The sequence below is a fragment of the Hemicordylus capensis genome, chromosome 5 (genome assembly GCF_027244095.1).
Source record: "Hemicordylus capensis ecotype Gifberg chromosome 5, rHemCap1.1.pri, whole genome shotgun sequence".
Lineage (NCBI taxonomy): Eukaryota > Metazoa > Chordata > Lepidosauria > Squamata > Cordylidae > Hemicordylus > Hemicordylus capensis.
In genome coordinates, this window is record NC_069661.1 from 255,182,912 (window position 1) to 255,201,872 (window position 18,961).

General features: G+C 45.4%; 1 protein-coding gene across 7 annotated transcripts in view; it reads right to left on the minus strand.

Moving 5' to 3' along the window:
• Nucleotides 1–18,961, minus strand: part of TASOR2 (transcription activation suppressor family member 2) — a 70,785-nt gene that overhangs the window by 44,851 nt on the left and 6,973 nt on the right. For 4 of the 7 annotated variants that reach the window (XM_053255129.1, XM_053255125.1, XM_053255131.1 and 1 more), the window contains exons 2-7: nt 9,363–9,458; nt 7,313–7,430; nt 7,195–7,214; nt 6,983–7,082; nt 5,389–5,489; nt 1,823–1,926 (exon numbers count right to left, since the gene is read on the minus strand). In XM_053255129.1, coding sequence (XP_053111104.1) covers nt 1,823–1,926; nt 5,389–5,489; nt 6,983–7,082; nt 7,195–7,214; nt 7,313–7,338 — 351 coding nt within the window. In that variant the 5' untranslated portion in view covers nt 7,339–7,430; nt 9,363–9,458. Of the gene's footprint in view, nt 1–1,822; nt 1,927–5,388; nt 5,490–6,982; nt 7,083–7,194; nt 7,215–7,312; nt 7,431–9,362; nt 9,459–17,581; nt 17,660–18,961 lie in introns of those variants that run through there. The other 3 variants (XM_053255128.1, XM_053255130.1, XM_053255132.1) reach the window with 3 other exon arrangements.

Sequence of the window (18,961 nt, forward strand, 5' to 3'; positions counted from 1 at the left end):
ACGCGCGCGAAAGGCTTCTTAGAAGCCATTTGCAGCCAGACCGGCAAAGGAAACGGCAGCCTGCAGGGAGTTCTCCGCCGACCGTTCTCCTTTAAAACGGGCAGCGGAGAACTCCCTGCAGGCTGCCGTTTCCTTTGCCGGTCTGGCTGCAAATGGCTTCTAAGAAGCCTTTCGCGCGCGTGCGCGTGCGCGAAAGGCTTCTTAGAAGCCATTTGCAGCCAGACCGGCAAAGGGGAAGGGCACGGCAGGGGAGTTCTCCCGCCGCCCTCTCTTGTGACTTGGAATGGGAGGGGGTCTTGACTTCTTGCAAGCGGGGACTACACAGAGCGGATCTTCTTAACGATGGATCTTCTTAACAATGGATTTACTTCACGATGGGTCTGTTTGAACGCCACGGGTCTTCTTGTGGGCGGCCGCCAGCCGAGCAGGACTTTGAAGGGGGCGGCAGGGAGCTATCCTGCCGCCCGATTACTCGGAGAAATACAGCGCGGTTGTTGGGAGGGTTAAGTAAAGCCCCCCCCCTATTCTTTTTGGAACCCCCCAGACATTCTTCCCGAACCAAAACCACCCCGTGTCCGGACCGGTCTGGAGGCCTTTAGAATGGCCTCCGAACCGGTCCGTGCACATGACTACTGCCTTGAGGGGTTTTAACTAAAAGTGACATCTAAATGTCTTAAATAAACAAATCAAATGAATAAAAGAGTTTGTCCCTAACTACTAAAATTTAATAACTTAGGGACAAACTAATGGTTTGTCCCTAAACCAGACACTATTGGTGACAATTAATTTTCTTTTGAGTGAGTGGTGTGTGAAAGTGTCTCTCCCTCTCTCCCCCTATAACCTTTTATTGGCAGCTTTAACAGTGTTCCTGGCAGTCAGCTAGTGCTGTCTTTTTCAGTCTACCATCTTGTTTTAGTCTAGATCAGGGCTGCTCAACTTTGGCCCAGATGTTGGCCTATAATTCCCATAATCCCTGGCTATTGAGCACTGTGGCTGGGGATTATGGGAGTTGTAGTTCAAAAAAGGAAAGACAAGAAGGGAGGAAAGAGAAGAAAGAGAGAAGGTAGGAAAGTTGAAGGAAAGAGAAGAAGAAGACAACCAGCAGCAAGGTGGAATTGATTATGACAGCAATGAATGCACCACTGAGAGACCTCAAAGGCCAAGAGGAAGACAGATCATCCTGGAGAGAATCTATCTATGTGGTTGCTAAGAGTTGACACCGACGTGACAGCACTTAATCAATCAGTTCAAAAAACCAGCTTGGGGGGGGGCTAAATTGAGTAGACCTGGTCTAGAATGTGGCAGGGCATGAACCTATGATGCAATGCAGGGACTCTTCTTACCTCATTCCACAGTTAAAAAGAAGAAGGTGGCAACTGGTATCAACTAGCTACTGGGAATGGTATTAACACTGTTGCTGTGGCGAAAAAGGTAAAACAAAGCCAAATAAAACCAAAACCAAGACACCCCCCGCCAGCAGGCAAGTACACCGAGGGGCAGCTTCAGAACAAGGCTGGAATAAATAAATTGCTGGTCACACTAAAGCATGATGGAATACCGAGAATTAGCTTTGTTCTCCAGATAGTCCACATCTTGTAATTTGTTTAACCCTTTTCAACATCTATTCACAACAGTCATTGGCCTTTGTAAACTTCCTAATGTTAACTGGCACCATTACGACCTAGATCTCGCAAATCTTCAGGAGTACTGCAGATGCTAACCTGAAAGGAGTAATCTGTAGAGAAGAATCTTCAAAAAATGGATGCACTCAGAAAAAAAATACAGCTATTTCCACCCGCTCTGCCAGCCATGATGTACTTACCAGATCTTTTTCTTTCACACTCTCTATTAGTTGATCCACTTTCAGTTTATCTTGATTTAGTATTTCTACTTCATATAAACTGAACAAAATGCCTTGACAGTGGACTGCAGAGAAAACAAGCACTTTTTAAATTTAGGTATAATGAATCTTCAATGGAACTCTTGTGCAAAAACACTAACATGAAAACTGATTAAGAGAACCAACCGAATGCATGCGCGCGCACACACACCTTCGACATCTGTTCTCCTGAGCAAATAAGACTACCAGAAAGTATTTTTCAATCAGTGAGTCTAGATCTGGTGGTAGTGGTAGAACTATCCTAGTACAACACCCTAGGGGGCAGGAAATTGGTTTGAATATAAAGCGAGAGGAAGTTCAGAAGTTACCAACAAGCTCTATTTTCAAAGGCCTTTAAAGCCAAATTCAATGGTTATAAGACAAAGATGACCAATTAACGGCCCACGGCCAGTCCGCAAAACAATTTTATCTAGCCCCTGGAGACCCTACCATTTTAATCAAGCTGTGGTAAACTGTTTGCCCACAGTTTCATCCCCAAAAGAAATAAATGTCTCCAAGATAAGAGAGCTGATTCAGACCTAACCCCAACCAAAGTCTGTGCTAACCATCGGGGTGCCCAACTTCAGCCCTTCATCTGTTAGACTCAACTCCCATCCTCTCTACTGGCCACTGTGACTGCAAATGATGGGAATTGTAGTCCAACAACAGCTGGAAGGCCATAGTTAGGTACTCCAGGATTAGACTGCAAATCATGATTGTGCTCCAGCAGACACATGGGCAAACCATGGTTTGCGTAGTTCCTCTCTGTCTCCCACCTTCCCTGAGAATCCCGAGACAGAGAATCCCAGAACTGCAACCTCCAAGAGTGAAGGAATGCCCTAAACCACGACTTGTTCATTTAGATGCAGTACCAAATGACAGCTTGCCCAAACTGCAGTTTACAAACCAGCTTCAAACCATGGTATTAGATCCTGGTTTGGCCATTTCTTACAAACTATGGTTTCTGCATCTGAGCCATCTCAGAGACAGTCCATACTTTTAGACCGTTGTGGCAGGAGATACTAGGAATAACAGTCCAACATCATCTGGGGACCCAAGATGGAGAACTCCTGGAGTATGTAATGCCCTGTCTAGGTCTGAAAGTGAAGCCTCTACTGGTAGATAGTGGAATAAAGCTAACTCTGTTATGGAGCCTCCCCACTCAGAGCAGTCAGTTTATGCAATAAAATAATCACTGCCCCCCAAACTAGTAGTCTCCTGGACAACTCAGTGGCCCTAAAATCACAAAAACTGGCCCCTCTCTGTGTAGGACATGTCAAGCTTAAAATATAAATATAAAAATCACCAGTTTGAAAGAGAAAATGAAATGAAATATTGCCTAAACCCTTTACATGAATCCAGATCGTTGGGTCCATTCTTTCTACCAAGCAAGAGCTGGGACAAGTGTTCTCAACCTTAGCTCACCAGATGTTGGACTACAATTCCCATCACCCCCAGCCACAATGGCTGGTGTTGTAGAAAAGCTAAGATGGAAGAGTGAAATCCAAGATGGAGAAATGAACCAAAGTTTTACTCCCTATCGGTGGTATTTGGGAGGGATGCTGTGGGTGCAAAACGATAGCATCTCTGTGGCTCAAGGTTGGAGATGCGCAGTAGCTAAAGAGGATGTATCTAGTCAAGAATACTGTGATTGGTCAATGCTGGTCTGGAGAGGTACAATGTACTGATGCACATTTGGAACTATGTATTTGCATAAATGATAAGGCTTTGGTATATAATGTGTAACTGCCATTCATCAGGGCTCTTTCACCTTGTTACCGATGCCCAGGACCGTGATCAATAAAGCTTTGAATCTGATGGAATGGTGTGGCCTCTGCCTATAATCAATCTGCCTAAGAGGAGATTTCTCCCACACTGGTCACTGTGGCTGGGGATGATGGGAGTTGTAGTCCAACAACATCTGGGGAGCCAAGAACCTCTGGGTTACTCTAAGAGATTGCAACCACCCAGTAAGTTTCATAGCCAAACCTGGGCATCAGTTTCCATGTCTAAAGCAACGGGTGCATTCCTCCCACTCAAGCTGCTCCCAACAGCTGACCACTGATGCATGAACAATGGAGTAACATTTCGAACTTTTGTGGGGCAAACAGCAGAAATGAGCTCTGGGAGTTAAGTCTGCAGCTCATGTGGCACCACGTCCTCTTTCAAAAACCCCAGCTGCAGGCTGGTTTTGGTGCTATCACTTTCAGTTCTCCAACAGTGCCAGACTGGAAGGTTGCAAAGGGCATGAACATGCACAGTTCATGCTTTTGCAGCTAGCTTCTGGGCCCCACATTAGCCACATCTCAGCAGAAGCCCCCGCAAAATGCAAACCAGAGGTGTAGCAGCCATATGCACAGAGAGGGACACTCTCCCTTGCCACTTGCTATTCTGGGGTGAGGCAGCCTGTCCTAGAAGGGCATCAGAAGCCCCTAAGAGCAAGCAGAGGACAACCACCCTCCGAGCAGATATTTTTCACTAACAGTGCTGCGGCACCAGGAGAACTGGTTGTGTCACTGGTGCCTAAATGTTGCCTCTGCTTTAGTGCAAGAAAGGTGTCTCACAAGAACTATCTTGCTGGATCCAACCAGAAGGTTTGTTTAACAGCAGCCAGCCAGAAGCCTCTGGAAGCTCATAAGCAGAGCACAAGAAGAGAAGAGCACAGCAATTCCCCAACGGTGTTCAGGGCACACCACCACGCCAAAGGAAATATGTAAATATAATTAAAGGCCTAAATCATTAAAGCCCCAAACTGATCACCCACCAAAGAGGCTGCCTCCAGCGTCTCTGCATGACTCACTGTTCTGGCTTTGCATCCTTCAATCAGGAGTCAAACCCACGTCAGTGGCACATGCAGAAGAAGGGGACACGTGATGCAGGACATCATGATCAAGAGCTCATATGAGCCTTTGTTGTCCTTTCAAAACCAATCATCAACTCAACTGGGCTGTTTTGAAGACTTAGGAAGTGGTTCTGGCAGAAGAGCTGGAGGTGTTTAACCCCTTCCTTCTGATACAGTTTCCCCAATCTAAATGTCTCTCCCATCTCTGTGCCCAGCTGCTATTAGCTCCACAAAGGAATAATGAGAAGAACTTGTATGGTACCTATATATTTCTTCACAGGGAAATATATAGGGAAACAGAATCTTTGAGGTATATTTAAATTGGCAGAGAAAAAATGGCTAAACCTTTCTCTCTCCCTCCCTCCTCCCCCCACACACCCACACAGAGATCCCTCTAAAAGTACACTTTTTCAGGTGTATGGGTGAAGTGTGGCTCTAATTTTCATTACATTTTAAAAAATAATGATTTCTTTTTTAAGTTCTCAATTTAAAAAAATCACAGCTATAAGAAATTTGGAAAGCTTTGCAATAGAATGAAAGTGATTGTCATCTCACGCATCTTTCATCCATGAAATGATCATGAAAAGGAAGCCAGTTTAAAACAGCAGAACATGGGGAAAAAAAGCATTTTAAACTCTACATCCATTGTAAAAAATTTAAACTGTACCTTCATTGTTTGCATAATTGCTTTTTCCAAACGCAGCTTCGGGCAATTTTTTTCTCAACTCAGATACACGTACAGCATTTCTGATCTCTAGTCTGGCTGGCCTAGCAAAAGAAGGGAAGGGGATTACTGACTAAAGGCAGGCTCCGAACTCCAGCCCAACTCCAGTGACAACTCTTAGGGCTGGTTTAAAAGGCTGTAGTTGGGACTATGCTGGGGCTAAAAGATGAAACTAGAACTAGAGGCTGTTCTGTTGCCACACAAAGCCCAAGTGACTGGGCCACCCTATTTATACTAGGCTAGCCAATCCCAAGCCATTTTACTAAGACCTTGTCTGGAAAGGCAATGTTGGGTGTGCCACCATACAGTTTGCCAACTGCTTTTGCTTTGGGTTCCTGCATGACTTGGTGGGGAAGGTTCTGGGAGAAGAACCTGGGAAACTACAGTTCAAGACCCACTGCTGACAGGCAATGAGCACAGCAAATGAAAAAGGAGCATTTAAACAAACATTGAGCACTTGGCTAGCATTCAAAGCATTTTACATAGGTTCTCATCAATATTATCAGCACACACAAATAGGGCAACATTACAAAGCAGGGGAGAAAAAGAATGCCGGGCCACATACTAACTAGTATTGCACACGTAGAAGAATTCTTCATTCATGTTAGGGAAACTGCTGATCTTCACCGATCCATGCTTCCCTCTGCTGTCCCTGATGCCCCCACCCCCCCAATATGTCCCTGAGAGTTGAGGGACCTTCAGGGACATATTACTGGGGCAGCAGAAGGAAGAGAATCACTGGCCTTTAATGAGTTCTAAAATGACTTTAAACTGGTTTTAATTTTGTTTTAATGAGTTATTTGCTTGTTTTTATCTGTTTTTATATTTGTGAACTGCTTAGAACCATCTGGGTGAGGCGGTATTAAAGTCACACAAATTAAATAAATAAATGGGGGGGGGAATCCGTGAAAATTGCTCCTGCCGTCGACTCCGTCGTCATCGTCTTCTACTACTACTACTACGTGTGTATCTGTGTGTGTGTGTGTACACGTGAAACATTTGTCAGTGTGCACAGGAGGACACTAGTCAGTCTATAACTTATTGTCCAGGAGATAAAGAATAAAAGTATTTACCACAATAAGACTCAGTGGATTAAAACCAGTCATGGAAGGAATTACAACCGATGGGTGTTTCTCATATTTCAATTGATATATTTATTCTTTATCTTTGGAAGAGGACAATGCTATAGTTCTCTTCAAGAGAACTATTCACTTTTAACACCTTACGCTCTTCAGATGCAGGGGCGAGGAACATAAGCTGTAAGCCAATAAGAGTTCTGTTTGAATTTCACTCCAATCATCAACTTAGGAGGTGGCTGTAAGCCTATTCTCTAAGCCTTCTGTGTGTAATTTGAAGAAAACAACACTGGCTTTCCTTGCAGGTTTGTTGCCATGATAAAGCAGGTGAAATGCCTGTAATGCCTGAAAGCGTTCTATAGATGTAAAGCCGAGCGTATCCAGCTCTCAACGCGTTCACGCCTTTTCTCTTCGGCTACTCTACAGATACCATAGGAAAGAGGTATATCACTTATACTTACAACTGTGCTGGAATGGAGCCACTAAATGGTGACTGAAGGGCAATGTCACACACTTGCTGGTCCTGAATAAACAGCTGTCCTTTCCAGGCACAATAGAGTGCTAAATGTGTTTAAAACCACAGGGGGGAAATATATATTAAAATTAAAATAAGAGAACAGGCAAAGAACAAAAAAAATGAAAAGCATCCCCAATCAGCCAAGGGTGCACGTACCTTTCGTCTTACATTCAGTCCTACAAGGAAAGAAAAAGGGAGGAGGAAACCGTTTAGAAACAGAGGAATACATAAAGCACAGATGGTTTATTTGGTAGAATCTTTTAAAGCTGCTTACAGGCTCTTGAGGTTTAATGGCGCCATCCTTTTTGGTTCACTGCACAGAAGAGTTATAGTTACATAGAGACACACTTGCCAAGGATGTTCAGCAACTCAGAAACGTCATACACATAATACTGAAATAGAAAAAAGGACAAACGATAATTACATTTATATCATGCTCTTTGGGTGTTCAGAATGATTTACAGACATGGACAATAATCTGAGCTCTGTAAGACTGGCAAGTATTATGACCCCAGTATTGCAGATAGAGAGCTTATGTCTTCCATCAAGTTCCCGACTGAAGCAAGATTGGAATCCAAGACTTTGCAAGCATACATTCGTAGTCACTACAATAGCCCTCATGGAGAGGAGTGCCTAAACTTGGATAGCATCTTGCATCACAGATGTGTAACCAAGTTCCAAAACACAATTTCCAGCTGAGGAGGCAAGTAAACCATACCCATTTGGGGTTGCTTCCCTTTGCTTTAGCAAACTGGCAGCAGAAACCTGTAGGAACAGACAAGTCCACAGTTCTGCAAACTCCCCAATCAACTGCCTGGGCCCTGGAAGGGAGATTAATAGAGGGGAGCACTTGTTCGTCACTAGACAAAGAGAATCTTCTAGAAAAGTCCGTTGGGCACAAAGAGAAACTCACCTGCACCCTGCAAGCCCTATGTATTGAGGGGAGGGGGAACATCTTCCCTCAGTTTCAGACCCCATCAGCTGGTAACCAAGTAAAGCGACTCAGTCAACTAAAAAACGTAGCACATTAAGGGGAGAAGTACAGAGACTTGAGGGTAGAGCTCCCTGGAAGGAGGGTAATTCTTATTTATTCATTTTAAAAACTCATGTGCTGCCTTTCTCCGAGTAGCATTCGAGGCAGTTTGACAGACAATAAGAGCAGCACAAAATTACAAAGTACCACAAATTCTGATTGTGTACCATTCTGTGCCATTTTTGGGTGGGTGTTAGTCAGTAAACAAACAAACACCCCATAATAAATCTGTTAGCTGCCCCATAATAAATTGTTCTCTGGGCGGCTCACGGCACAGCATTAAAACATCTAGTAAAAACACTTAACACATGAATTCTACCTGATTCTTTTAACTGGAGACACTAAGGAGTGAACCTGAGACCTTCTGCACACAATGCATGTGTGATACAACAGAGCTGTGACCCCTCCCCTGGTTCATAAGGGAACTGGAGGCCCCTTCAGCCAGCCTGGTCCCAAACCATTTCTAGGTCAAGACCAGTGTTCCCTCTAACAGGGATTCCCAGATGTTGCTGACCACAATTCCCAGAATCCCCAAAGGCCACTGAAGCTGGGGATGCTGGGAGTTGTAGTCAACATCATCTAGGAATCCCTGTTAGAGGGAAAACCGGTCAAGACCAGGACTTTGAATTGCGCCCAGAAGCAAACTGGGGAAGCCGATGAACATCTTTAAAACCCCATATAATACATTATCAACGTTAGCAGCCTAGTTCTCATATTCATTCTTAAGTAAACCTTTCAAGGTGTAAGCATGGCATGCATTTCCAAATTTAATGAAGAAATTTAAAAAGGGTGCCTCAGCTCTTAAGGGGATTGCTAAACACAGAAGGAGAGCCATAATATGGGGTCATGGACCTGCCTCTTAGAGTAGTTGAAACACCTAGATTTGGATTGACCGAGGCTATTGACTTGAAAGGTTCCAATGCCAAATGTTTAGGCTTAATTGATTTTAACAGGGACGTCAGTGCACTGAGATATCCCTGTCTAATCTCATTCTGGAGAGTATTTGTATGGCTCCGTTCACTTGCTCTGTTTGCCAGGAACTGGCATTGCCCATGTTTGCACAGCAAGCGTCAACACAACAGAGCTAAGCAAAGGGCCATCCCGAATCCAGATAACTCCTCCCTTGCATTACGCAGCAACAATCAAAGTCCCCACCACAGTCAGCACCAAATGCAAACTGAAACTAAAAGTGGTTATGAGCAACTCTAAAGTATTTCCCTAAAGAGAAACTGCACTCAAAACAACAAGACTCAAAGAAACCGGTTGGGACCCAGGAAACATCAACATTTACCTTTCTTTTCCTAAAGAGTAGGAGGGGAACAGGGGTCTCCTCAAGTTCTTTCTTGGTATAGCCACCCACCTTCTTTTGTTCGAAGAGAAACTTGTTCTGCATTAGACAAGGAGGGGAGAGGAAATACGGATTCACTGCCAGATGAATCAGAAGCACCAGGTTTCTACTTAAATGTGATGATGGATCTTAAGCAAGGCTGAATGTATTCAATGCGAGAAGGAGAAGGAGAAGAAGGAGAAGAAGGAGAAGGAGAAATGGAAATTCTGAACTCAGGTGCCAAGTTAAGTGAAATTCTGCATCCTATATACATTATGCAAATGGAGCAAATGGCATGGTTTTAATTTTGCCCAATTTAATTTGGTTTGTGTAGTCATGGGGAGGGCAAGGAGCTATGCAAGTCACTGAATCCCCACCAACTGGAAATCTTATTAAGCTTGGATTGCATCTCCTGGGACCAGGACTGAACTTGCACACTGAGAAGAACAGGCATGTCCATGGTCACCTTGCAGCAGAAGGTAGGATATATTTATTGCATGTTTGTAACACCTATATCAGGCAGCAGCAATATAGGAAGATGCTGAAAGGCATCATTTCATACTGTGCAGGAGGAGGCAATGGTAAACTCCTCCTGTATTCTACCAAAGACAACCACAGGGCTCTGTGGGTGCTAAGAGTCAACACTGACTCGATGGCACTTTACCTTTTACAACTTTTCTAGTGTATAAAGAGTACAGCCAAAGTGTATAAAGAGTTTTCTAGTGTATAAAGAGTACGGCCACTTTTGTAATGTATAAAGACTGCAGTGCATGACAACCCCACAGATAAATGCAGTATTAAGCCCTATTTTCACAAAACACCATCGTGACAGAAGGGTAACCAATGGGGAATACAGACCAACCGCAAAAATTCAACAGGGTGCTTAAAAACCAGCTCAACATCCAGCAAACACTTGCCTAAAGAAAAAACTAAATGCATAAACAGAACATGGAAGTGCCAGATTCTAAATTCAAACATCTACTATTCAGCCCAGCATAATTAGCGCCCATCCAGTGGCTGCTGCAGGCATCTTCCTTGTGTTTCATTTTTGACTGTGCGCCACTTTGGGGCAAGAAACTATCCTCTTATTCCTTGAAGCTCTTCTCACGATCAGTGAGAAGATCTTCTTCCAGGTCCACGAGGAGAGCGGGCTTAGCTCGCCCTCCCCGAGGATGATCTAAAGGCCGCCCACACAACTGCCGGCTCCGTCACAGAGCCAGCGGGGGCTGTGAGGATCGGGGGCTGCGTGGCCCCCGGAAGTTCCAGGATGCCCCGCACGAGTGCGTGGGACATCCTGGAGAGACCCCCGAGCCCGGGAGGCTGCTTGCAGCCTCCCAGTTGGGGGTCTACTTGTGTGTGGCCGCACACCGCAGCAACCCATGAGCAAAAAGATGAGGTTAATGGAGCGCTCACTCCGTTGACCTCGCCTAAGAGGAGAGGTATTTATGGTAGCTAGCTGCCGGGAGCTGTGTGGCTCCCGTTGCAGCACACGATCGCCCAAAAGCGGGCTAGGCTCACTTGGCCCGCTTTTGGGCGATCGTGAGAATAGCCTCCTTGTGTTTTATAAACTGCTTTGTGGAGTACTTGCTGCTGCTGCTGCTGCTGCTGCTGCTGCTGCTGCAAAAAAGCAATATAAAAGAATTCTTAACAACATCTTAGTGTCTGGCCTAAGTAGGGAGCCCAGAGCAGATCTGGAAGTGGAACCCAGAGGATTTTGATAGGTCTGGGTGAGACGCAGCATCCCACACAAAAGTGGGCTATCCACCTTAGGTCAAGGGTTCTCAACCCTGGGTCCCAAGATATTGTTAGACCACAATTTCCATCATCCCATGCACAAGACCCTTGGCTTAAGTCGCACAGTTGGGGCAGGTTATTTAATATTTATTGAATGGTTATTTATTTTGAGAATTTATATACCACTTTTTCAACCAAAAAAGAGTTTTCAGAGTGGCTTACATAGGGGGAAAAAACCAACAAGATGGCTTCTTCTTTCCAAAGGGCTCACAATCTAAAAAAAGGGGAAATGAGGGAAACAGCAGCAGCAGCCACTGTAAAGACACTCTGCTGAACCAGAGAGGGACAGTTGCTCTCCCCTGGCTGAATTTAAGAGAATTACACTTTGAAAGGCACCTCTGCTCAATTAGCAGGGGTTACACTTAAGAAAAGGGAAAGGGAAGATTCCCTTGGTGTTCTGGAACTGGCCCAGAAGCTAAACAAGGGGCCCAGACCTTTATTTATCATGGCTGTTGTCAGTCTGCAATCTGAAGCATGTGAGAAGTCGCAGACGTTTAGGTTTAGAGTAGGGATGCACACAGAAGTGTCGGTTCCGCTGGTCTGACGGCAGCAGGGGAGGGTGTACTTACCCCTCCCTCCACTTTCCCCTCCGCCGGTGTGCGTCTTTTGGAAAGCCCATCGGGGCCGCAGCATACCTCCCTGCCGCCCCGTTACCCCCGCCATCCGGATATGACCAGAAGTCTCCCAAGAGCCTGTGTGCACTGGCACGGGCACAGCGCACGCAGGCACATTGGAGACTTCCAGTCATATCCAGAAGACGGGGGCAACGGGACGGCAGGGAGGTATGCTGAGGCCCCGATGGGCTTTCCAAAAGATGCACGCTGGCGGAGGGAAAGCGGCAGGAGGGGTAAGTGCACCCTCCCCGTTCTTAAAGCGGCACCCCCACCGCCTTCAAGCCTCCCCACCGTGGCTCCATGCACACCCCTAGTTTAGAGGGCTGAGGCACAAAACAAAGGCCCATGGAGCCTGCCGAAGGTGAGGATGTGAAATATGGATGTCTAGTAGTATTTGGGAGCTGAGCTAGGATGCTTTGAGTAGAACCAGAGAGTAGGCTTGCAACTTGAAGAGCTCCAAAATAAAGAACACATTGAGGTCGTTCCCACGATCGGGAGGGCATAGTGGTAGCGGTGGGAGGCTGCTTAAACTCCCCTTCTACCCAAACAAGCAATTTCGTGTTCCTGGGAGCGTGGACCATGCTCCCAGATGGGCAGCGGTGCGTGGTGCAGTGCATACCTGCAGAGGCCGGAACGATGCATCCCAGCCTCTGGGAATCCCACAATGCACCACGATGCTTGAGGGGACACCCCCCGCCCCAGAGAGATGGGCACTCTAGATGCCTGCTTCTGTGTGCAGCCAGACTGGAAGCGGCCCATGCTCACACATGAGCAGGAAGGTGGGGTTAGGGGAATGCTTGCTCCCTTAACCTTGTTTACCTGAAAGAGCACCTCCTTCTACATGATCCCCACCGCACATTATCATCAAGATCATCAAAAGAGGTCCATCTCCATATACCACCAGCTCGTCTGGCAGTGATTCCGGAGTGAGCATTCTCTGTAGTCGCTCCTAGGCTGTGGAATGCACTCCCTATAGACATTTGTGGTTTAACATCTTTACCAGCCTTCAAAAGAGAGCCCTTAAAACACATTTTTTTAGCCAGACTTTTAATAATTTCTGAGTTTTAAATTTTTCATTGTCTAGATTTTTTAATAGCTGTAATTTTTGAATGTGTTCGATTTTTAATTCTTGTTTTCATAGCTATTCTTGTTTGTTTCTGTGAACTGCCTGGAGCCTCTGGAGTCTGGTGGTATATACATTAATTAAATAAACATGCTACAACAACAGCCAGGCCTAAAAGCCAGGCTAGGCAGTGCTTCCCCGCAGGGATTGGGCCCAATCCTGGTGGTTCTCACATGCAGCCTTACCCAAGCTGGGCATCCCTAGCCTGCGTTAGGCTGCACGTGAACAGCCTCACAGTAAGACTTTAATAAAAATGACAGAATGTGTCAGAATACGAACAATAATGTATCAGTGGTGTAATGTATGCTTTTCCATGAGTATGTTTCTTCTTTTCCGTGAGTATTTCTGATTAATCCTTGCAATATTTTTGATTACTCCATATTTGTACAGTTTTGGAATTGTAATGGCATAGAAGGGAAATGGCTTGAATAGCAAGCCAGAGGTTGCCGGTTCGAATCCCCGCTGGTATGTTCCCAGATTATGGGAAACACCTATATTGGGCAGCAGCGATACAGGAAGATGCTGAAAGGCGTCATCTCATACTGCGTGGGAGGAGGCAATGGTCAACTCCTCCTGTATTCTACCAAAGACAACCACAGGGCTCTGTGGCTGCCAGGAGTCGATATCAACTCGACGGCACACTTTGCCTTGAATAGCTTGCTAGAAAGGCAGAGTAAAGTAAAGCGTGCCGTCGGGCAACCACCCAGGCTCAGCATTTATTTATTTATTTGACACATTTCTTTACCGCCCAAAACTTACATCTCTGGGAGGTTTACAATAAAAATACAATCAAAACAAAATTTAAACATTCAAACAATTTAAAAATTAAGAATATAAGAAGTGGGAGAACTATTAAAACTGTAACTCTAATTAACAGCCTGGGGGGCCGATGTGTATTGACTGACTTCGTGCATTCCAAAGCTTCAGGGCAGCAATGGAGAAGGCCCATCCCTGAGTAGCCACCAGGTAGGCCAGTGAAAACTGTAGACAAACCCCTCCAGATAATTTTAATGGGCAGTGGGGACCATGGAGAAGACGACATTCTCTTAGATACCCAGGGCCTAAGCCATTTAGGGCTTTATAGGTTATAACCAGCACCTTGTATTTTGCTCGGAAATTTATCAGCAGCCAGTGTAGATCTTTCACTACGGGAATTATATGGTATCTCCGAAATGACTCAGAGACCAAACTGGATGTCACATTCTGTACCAACTGCAATTTACGGACTACATACAAAGGCAGCCCCCACAGAGTGCATTGCAGTAGTCAAGGTTCAAGGTTACCAGCATATGTACCACTGTCCTGAGGTCATGGATCTCAAGAAACAGACACAGCTAGAGTATCAGCAGGAGCTGATAAAAAGTATCTCCAGCCACCGCCTTAACCTGGGACACCAGAGATAGGTTCAGATCCAGAAGCACCCCCAGACTGTGTACCTCTTCCTTCCGAGGAAGTGTGACCCCATCGAGAACAGGCAGATCAAAATCATCTCCCAGGTTCCAACTCCGCGCATTAAGTACCTCCGTCTTATCTGGATTCAGCCTCAGTTTGTTATCCCTCATCCAGCCCATCACCACCTGCAGGCAGGCATTTAGGAAGGTTATGCCTTCTCTCGACAATGTTGAAATGGAGAAAAAGATTTGGGTGTCATCAGCGCGAAATGGTTTCCCCCCCCACAGGGGCCCGGTTTTCCTCAAGTCCTACAGGACGGCAGCATACTTCCCTGCCGCCCCATTCGCTCTTCGGCTAGAAGTAGCTGGTGCGTGTGTGCCCAGAGGGTGCACGCACAGGCGCTTGCAACGTGCATGCGCTCGTGCCTGCCGGTTGCATGTGCACCAGCTACTTCCAGCCACTTCCAGCTGAAGAGCGAACGCGGCGGCAGGGAAGTCCGCTGCCGCCCCATAGGTCTTGAGAAAAACCTGTGCCGGCAGGGGGAAAGCGGAGGGAAGGGTAAATGCATCCTCCCCCACCCTTAAAGTGCAACCCCACCACCACCTTCGAACTCAAACCGCTCAGTTGGTACACATCCCTACATATAGCTAAGCTGCTCAACTCTAGGGAGAGACTTTTGAAGAATGGGCCACACCTTCACAGGCCTGGCCGCTCTCTGCTCCACAAGGCTCAGCCTCCTCCCATTTGCCTGCCGGGGCCAAGCTTCATCATGGGAGCGCAACCTGCTATCCAGCCTGCAGGGCTGAAGAAGACTGCTTTCTCGAGGCCTGCAACACGAGGCCAGCCTCCTCCTCGTGCAGGCACTGCAGTCAGTGACTGGCCTACCTCAGAGTGCCGAAAAAATAGAACAAACACAGGCAGGTGCATGCTATGCTAAATAAAGAACTGTTCTTTGAAACAGAGAGCGACATGAAGAGCAACTGTGCTCTCTGAGGTGGACAGAAGCAAACTGGGAGAGCCAGCAATATGGCGGAAGGAAAGAAGGCATCCGAGTCGAGTGGGAGGTTGCTACGGGAACAGGGTGGGAGCGGCTTTTCTCTCCCCCTTCCTGCCTCTTGCACCCAGGCCTGGTCCTTTATACCTCCAGGGGTGTGCCTTGCCCATTCAAAGTGTGGGCGGCAAGCCGCACAGGAAGAGCTCCCTGGGAAAAAGGAAGCGAGTCACAGGGATAGGCTTTTTACAGCTGTGGCTGCTGGAAGCTAGACCTTGACTACCGCATTAGTTAGCAGCACTGATGAAGGGAGGGCGGGGAGTCATCTTGTAAGGAAGCCAGTTCTCTGCCATGAAAGAAGCTATTCATGCGGCAGCAACAGGCAGCACAGCCCTGCCTCTCTGGGTTGGATGTATCACTTCAGGCTGCAAGTGGGAAAGCTCTCCCACGGGGGGGGGGGGGACCGGGGACCCAGCACATCCGAGGAAAAATATCCTAGCCTAGCCATATAGTCTCATGTGCTAGTTTTCCGCAGGCCAGGAGATCTTTTTAAATGGGAAAGCTTGGAGGATGCAATCCCTGCCTGCAGGGAGGCCTTTAACACAATTTTGGCTCAGCCCTTAGCTCCGGGATGAGAGGGATGCAGAAGGAACCATTTTTAGTTTCCGGAGAAGGGAGGATGAGGAACAAACACACAGCAGGTAGACCTGGGCTGATTCCTCCTTTCAAAGCTAGCACTTTTCAGATGTTCTCTTTTGTTTATCCATGTCGTATATTAACTCTTTTACTTCCCCCACCCATCTGCTGATGTGCCTTTCCCCAAAGCTCTGCAAGTTATTTTGCTGTTTGCCATTTCTTTTCTGCCTCAGCATTTCTTAGAATCAGCCCATCAGCTTGTTTGAATAGCTAATGGACTGTAATCCACAAAAGCAGGAGCCATAATCCACAAGAGCATCCACCTTCTTCTCTCACTCTTGGCCTTCCAAGGGTGCCAGAAAATGCTCCTTTTTATTCAGGCTTTTGGACAATCAGGGCTTTTGTTGTTGCTGTCCGTATCCATTTTAAGTTCAATCATCTGTACAGATTGCTCACTGACATCTGTTATCAATTTCATACTGTACACTGCACACTGCCTTGAGACTTGTAGGCGAAAAGCTGGTATATAAATGCAACTGCAAATTTAAAAACAAGATTCTGGGTTTTGTTGCTACCGACTCACATAACTACCCCTCTGGAAGTGACACACTTATGGGTCTCTAAAGTTCTTCTCGACAAGGTTCCAAAATGTTGAAGCAACTGTGGCTGGCGATGATGGGAGTTGTAATCCCACAAGATCTGGGGACCCAAGTTTAGGAACACCAGTCTATAAGAACATTAGATGATTATTATTTGAAATATTTATACCCTACCCCTCCAGTACACTACTGCTCAGGGCAGCTCACAACAGTAAAATAGATGCAATATACAATAAAAACAATAGAATTAACCAAATTAAGTAAACAAGTTAAAAGTCAGGTTAAAAACCACAATCAGAATTAAATTCCTCATTAAAAAATTTTAAAGCTAAAAATGAAGAATCATAAAAACTAAAAGCTAAAGAACCTACCAGATATAACCACAGAAGTGGCATTAAAAAGAGGTCCAAGGATAGGCAAAAGGTCTATCTAATCAGCATCCTGTTTTCAATGGAAGATGCCTTTATGCCTTCTGTGAGCTTCCCAAAAGTATCCTGGGGCAACAGACCTTCCTGCCTATTTGGTCCTAGCATGCGGTGTTGGAAGTTCCACTTAGATATCACAGCTAATGGCTGTTGATAAGCCTATACTGGAAAAATTGGTCCAATCGTTTTAAAAAATCCTCTAGTCTATTCTAAACTACCAGAGTGCGAATACAAAAATGAAACTGTCCTAGGACTATGTTCAAATGCAAATGAAACACACACTGCATATTCAGAAATTTACACACAACGGAAAAGACTCAAAGAAAACCACAACATTACAAACATTCCATGTAATTATCAGACCCCTGACCTCCTGATGTTCAATTTAAGTTTTAGATTTAGATTTAAGAAGACTGTTAATATTCATTTTGCAAGTGTTTTGTTACAATAGGGAGAAATGTGTTTAGTGCTTCTATCATGCTTGTGAAGTGGAAAGTGAAACTGATTAAAACAGAAACCAGAATGAAACTATTCTGTTCGTACCACCACGCAAGCTACATGCCAGAGACAAGAGAAAGTACATTAATAGAAATGTAGGCAGCGACTCACAGTTTAAAGCAACCACCTCTGATTTTTAACTTCATTTCAAGATTCCATAACGCTCTACAGGTGGCTCTTAATTTTATACTGAAAAACACAATAGTCATCTGATTTAGCTTCTCAAATGCAAGCTTATTTTACTGTACTTTTCTGTATTGCTATAATCTGGCAAACACACTTAGCTGCTTGATACCCAGATCTTGTGCTCCTTCATGATCCACTGGAATCCATAAAAGTTCAAACACATGTAAAGGTACCCTCATAACTCACTGAGGGATTGGGTCCTTAAACTAAGTCCCTAAATTTATTTCTTTATTTCAAACATTTATATCCCTCCCTTCCAGTGTTCCCTCTAAGGCGTGCACATGCTCACAGGTTTTTTGATGTCCGCTCAGTTAATTTTAGATCCCGCTCAGGTTGAATCAAGAAGGCCCCCTTCCAAATGCACATGCGCACACACTGCCTTGATACTGCCGCCCAGCGCAAAACTCATTCTGCACACCAATGAAAAACATTTGAGAGAACACTGCTCCCCTCCAGTACAATATTGCTCAGAGCAACTCACAACAGTAAAAGTAATATAAAATTTAAAACAAAACAAATAAAACATAGCACAGAATAAAACATATTCCTAAAACACGGGACACATCAGTATTTGCTACAGTATTTCACAATTATCTGGTTAGTTCCGTTAATTTATTTAAGCCTTAAGTGCATGTTCCTGTCTGTACATAGTGGTTATCTGTTTCCATCCTGCAAAATCAGATAATACAGTCTTATTTTGCTGGGTGGAAACTGATAACCATTAAGAACAAACAGTACTTCTAGAAATCTTTCTAGCTGCAGTAACTTGAGATGGAACAGAACATGAAGGCATGCACAGAATCTGAAACATTCACCAGATAGGAAAAAACCATTTTCTAGTTCACAAGGGCGTGGAAGCAGTGCCACCTGAAAAGTTCAAAACCCACAAGTGGGATGAGATAACCAGGTTGAGCCTACAGGCAACCATTCCCAAAACTGTACCAGAAGGGAGTGTTTTTCATCCCAGAGTCCCTCAGGTCAGTTGCTGGAAGTGGGGCTGGCAGAAAGTTGGAGCCTCAAGTACAGCAGGTATTATAAGGACAGAAGGCCAGGCCCGCAGTCTTTATACCAAGCTAGCTAATCCAGAGACTGCATACTGTCTGCCAATCGCAGGGGCAAGTGCTATACTAGGTCCAGCAAGGCTATGGAGGCCACCACAGCTTCCTGAAGAACAGAATATAAATACCTAACATTTTTCTGAAGAAATCATCATACTATTGAGACTATCTCATGTCTCAAAATAGGATGTTAAAAGTTCCCATGCATTCAGTTTTGACTTTTATTTCTATGGGGCGCCACAGAGAG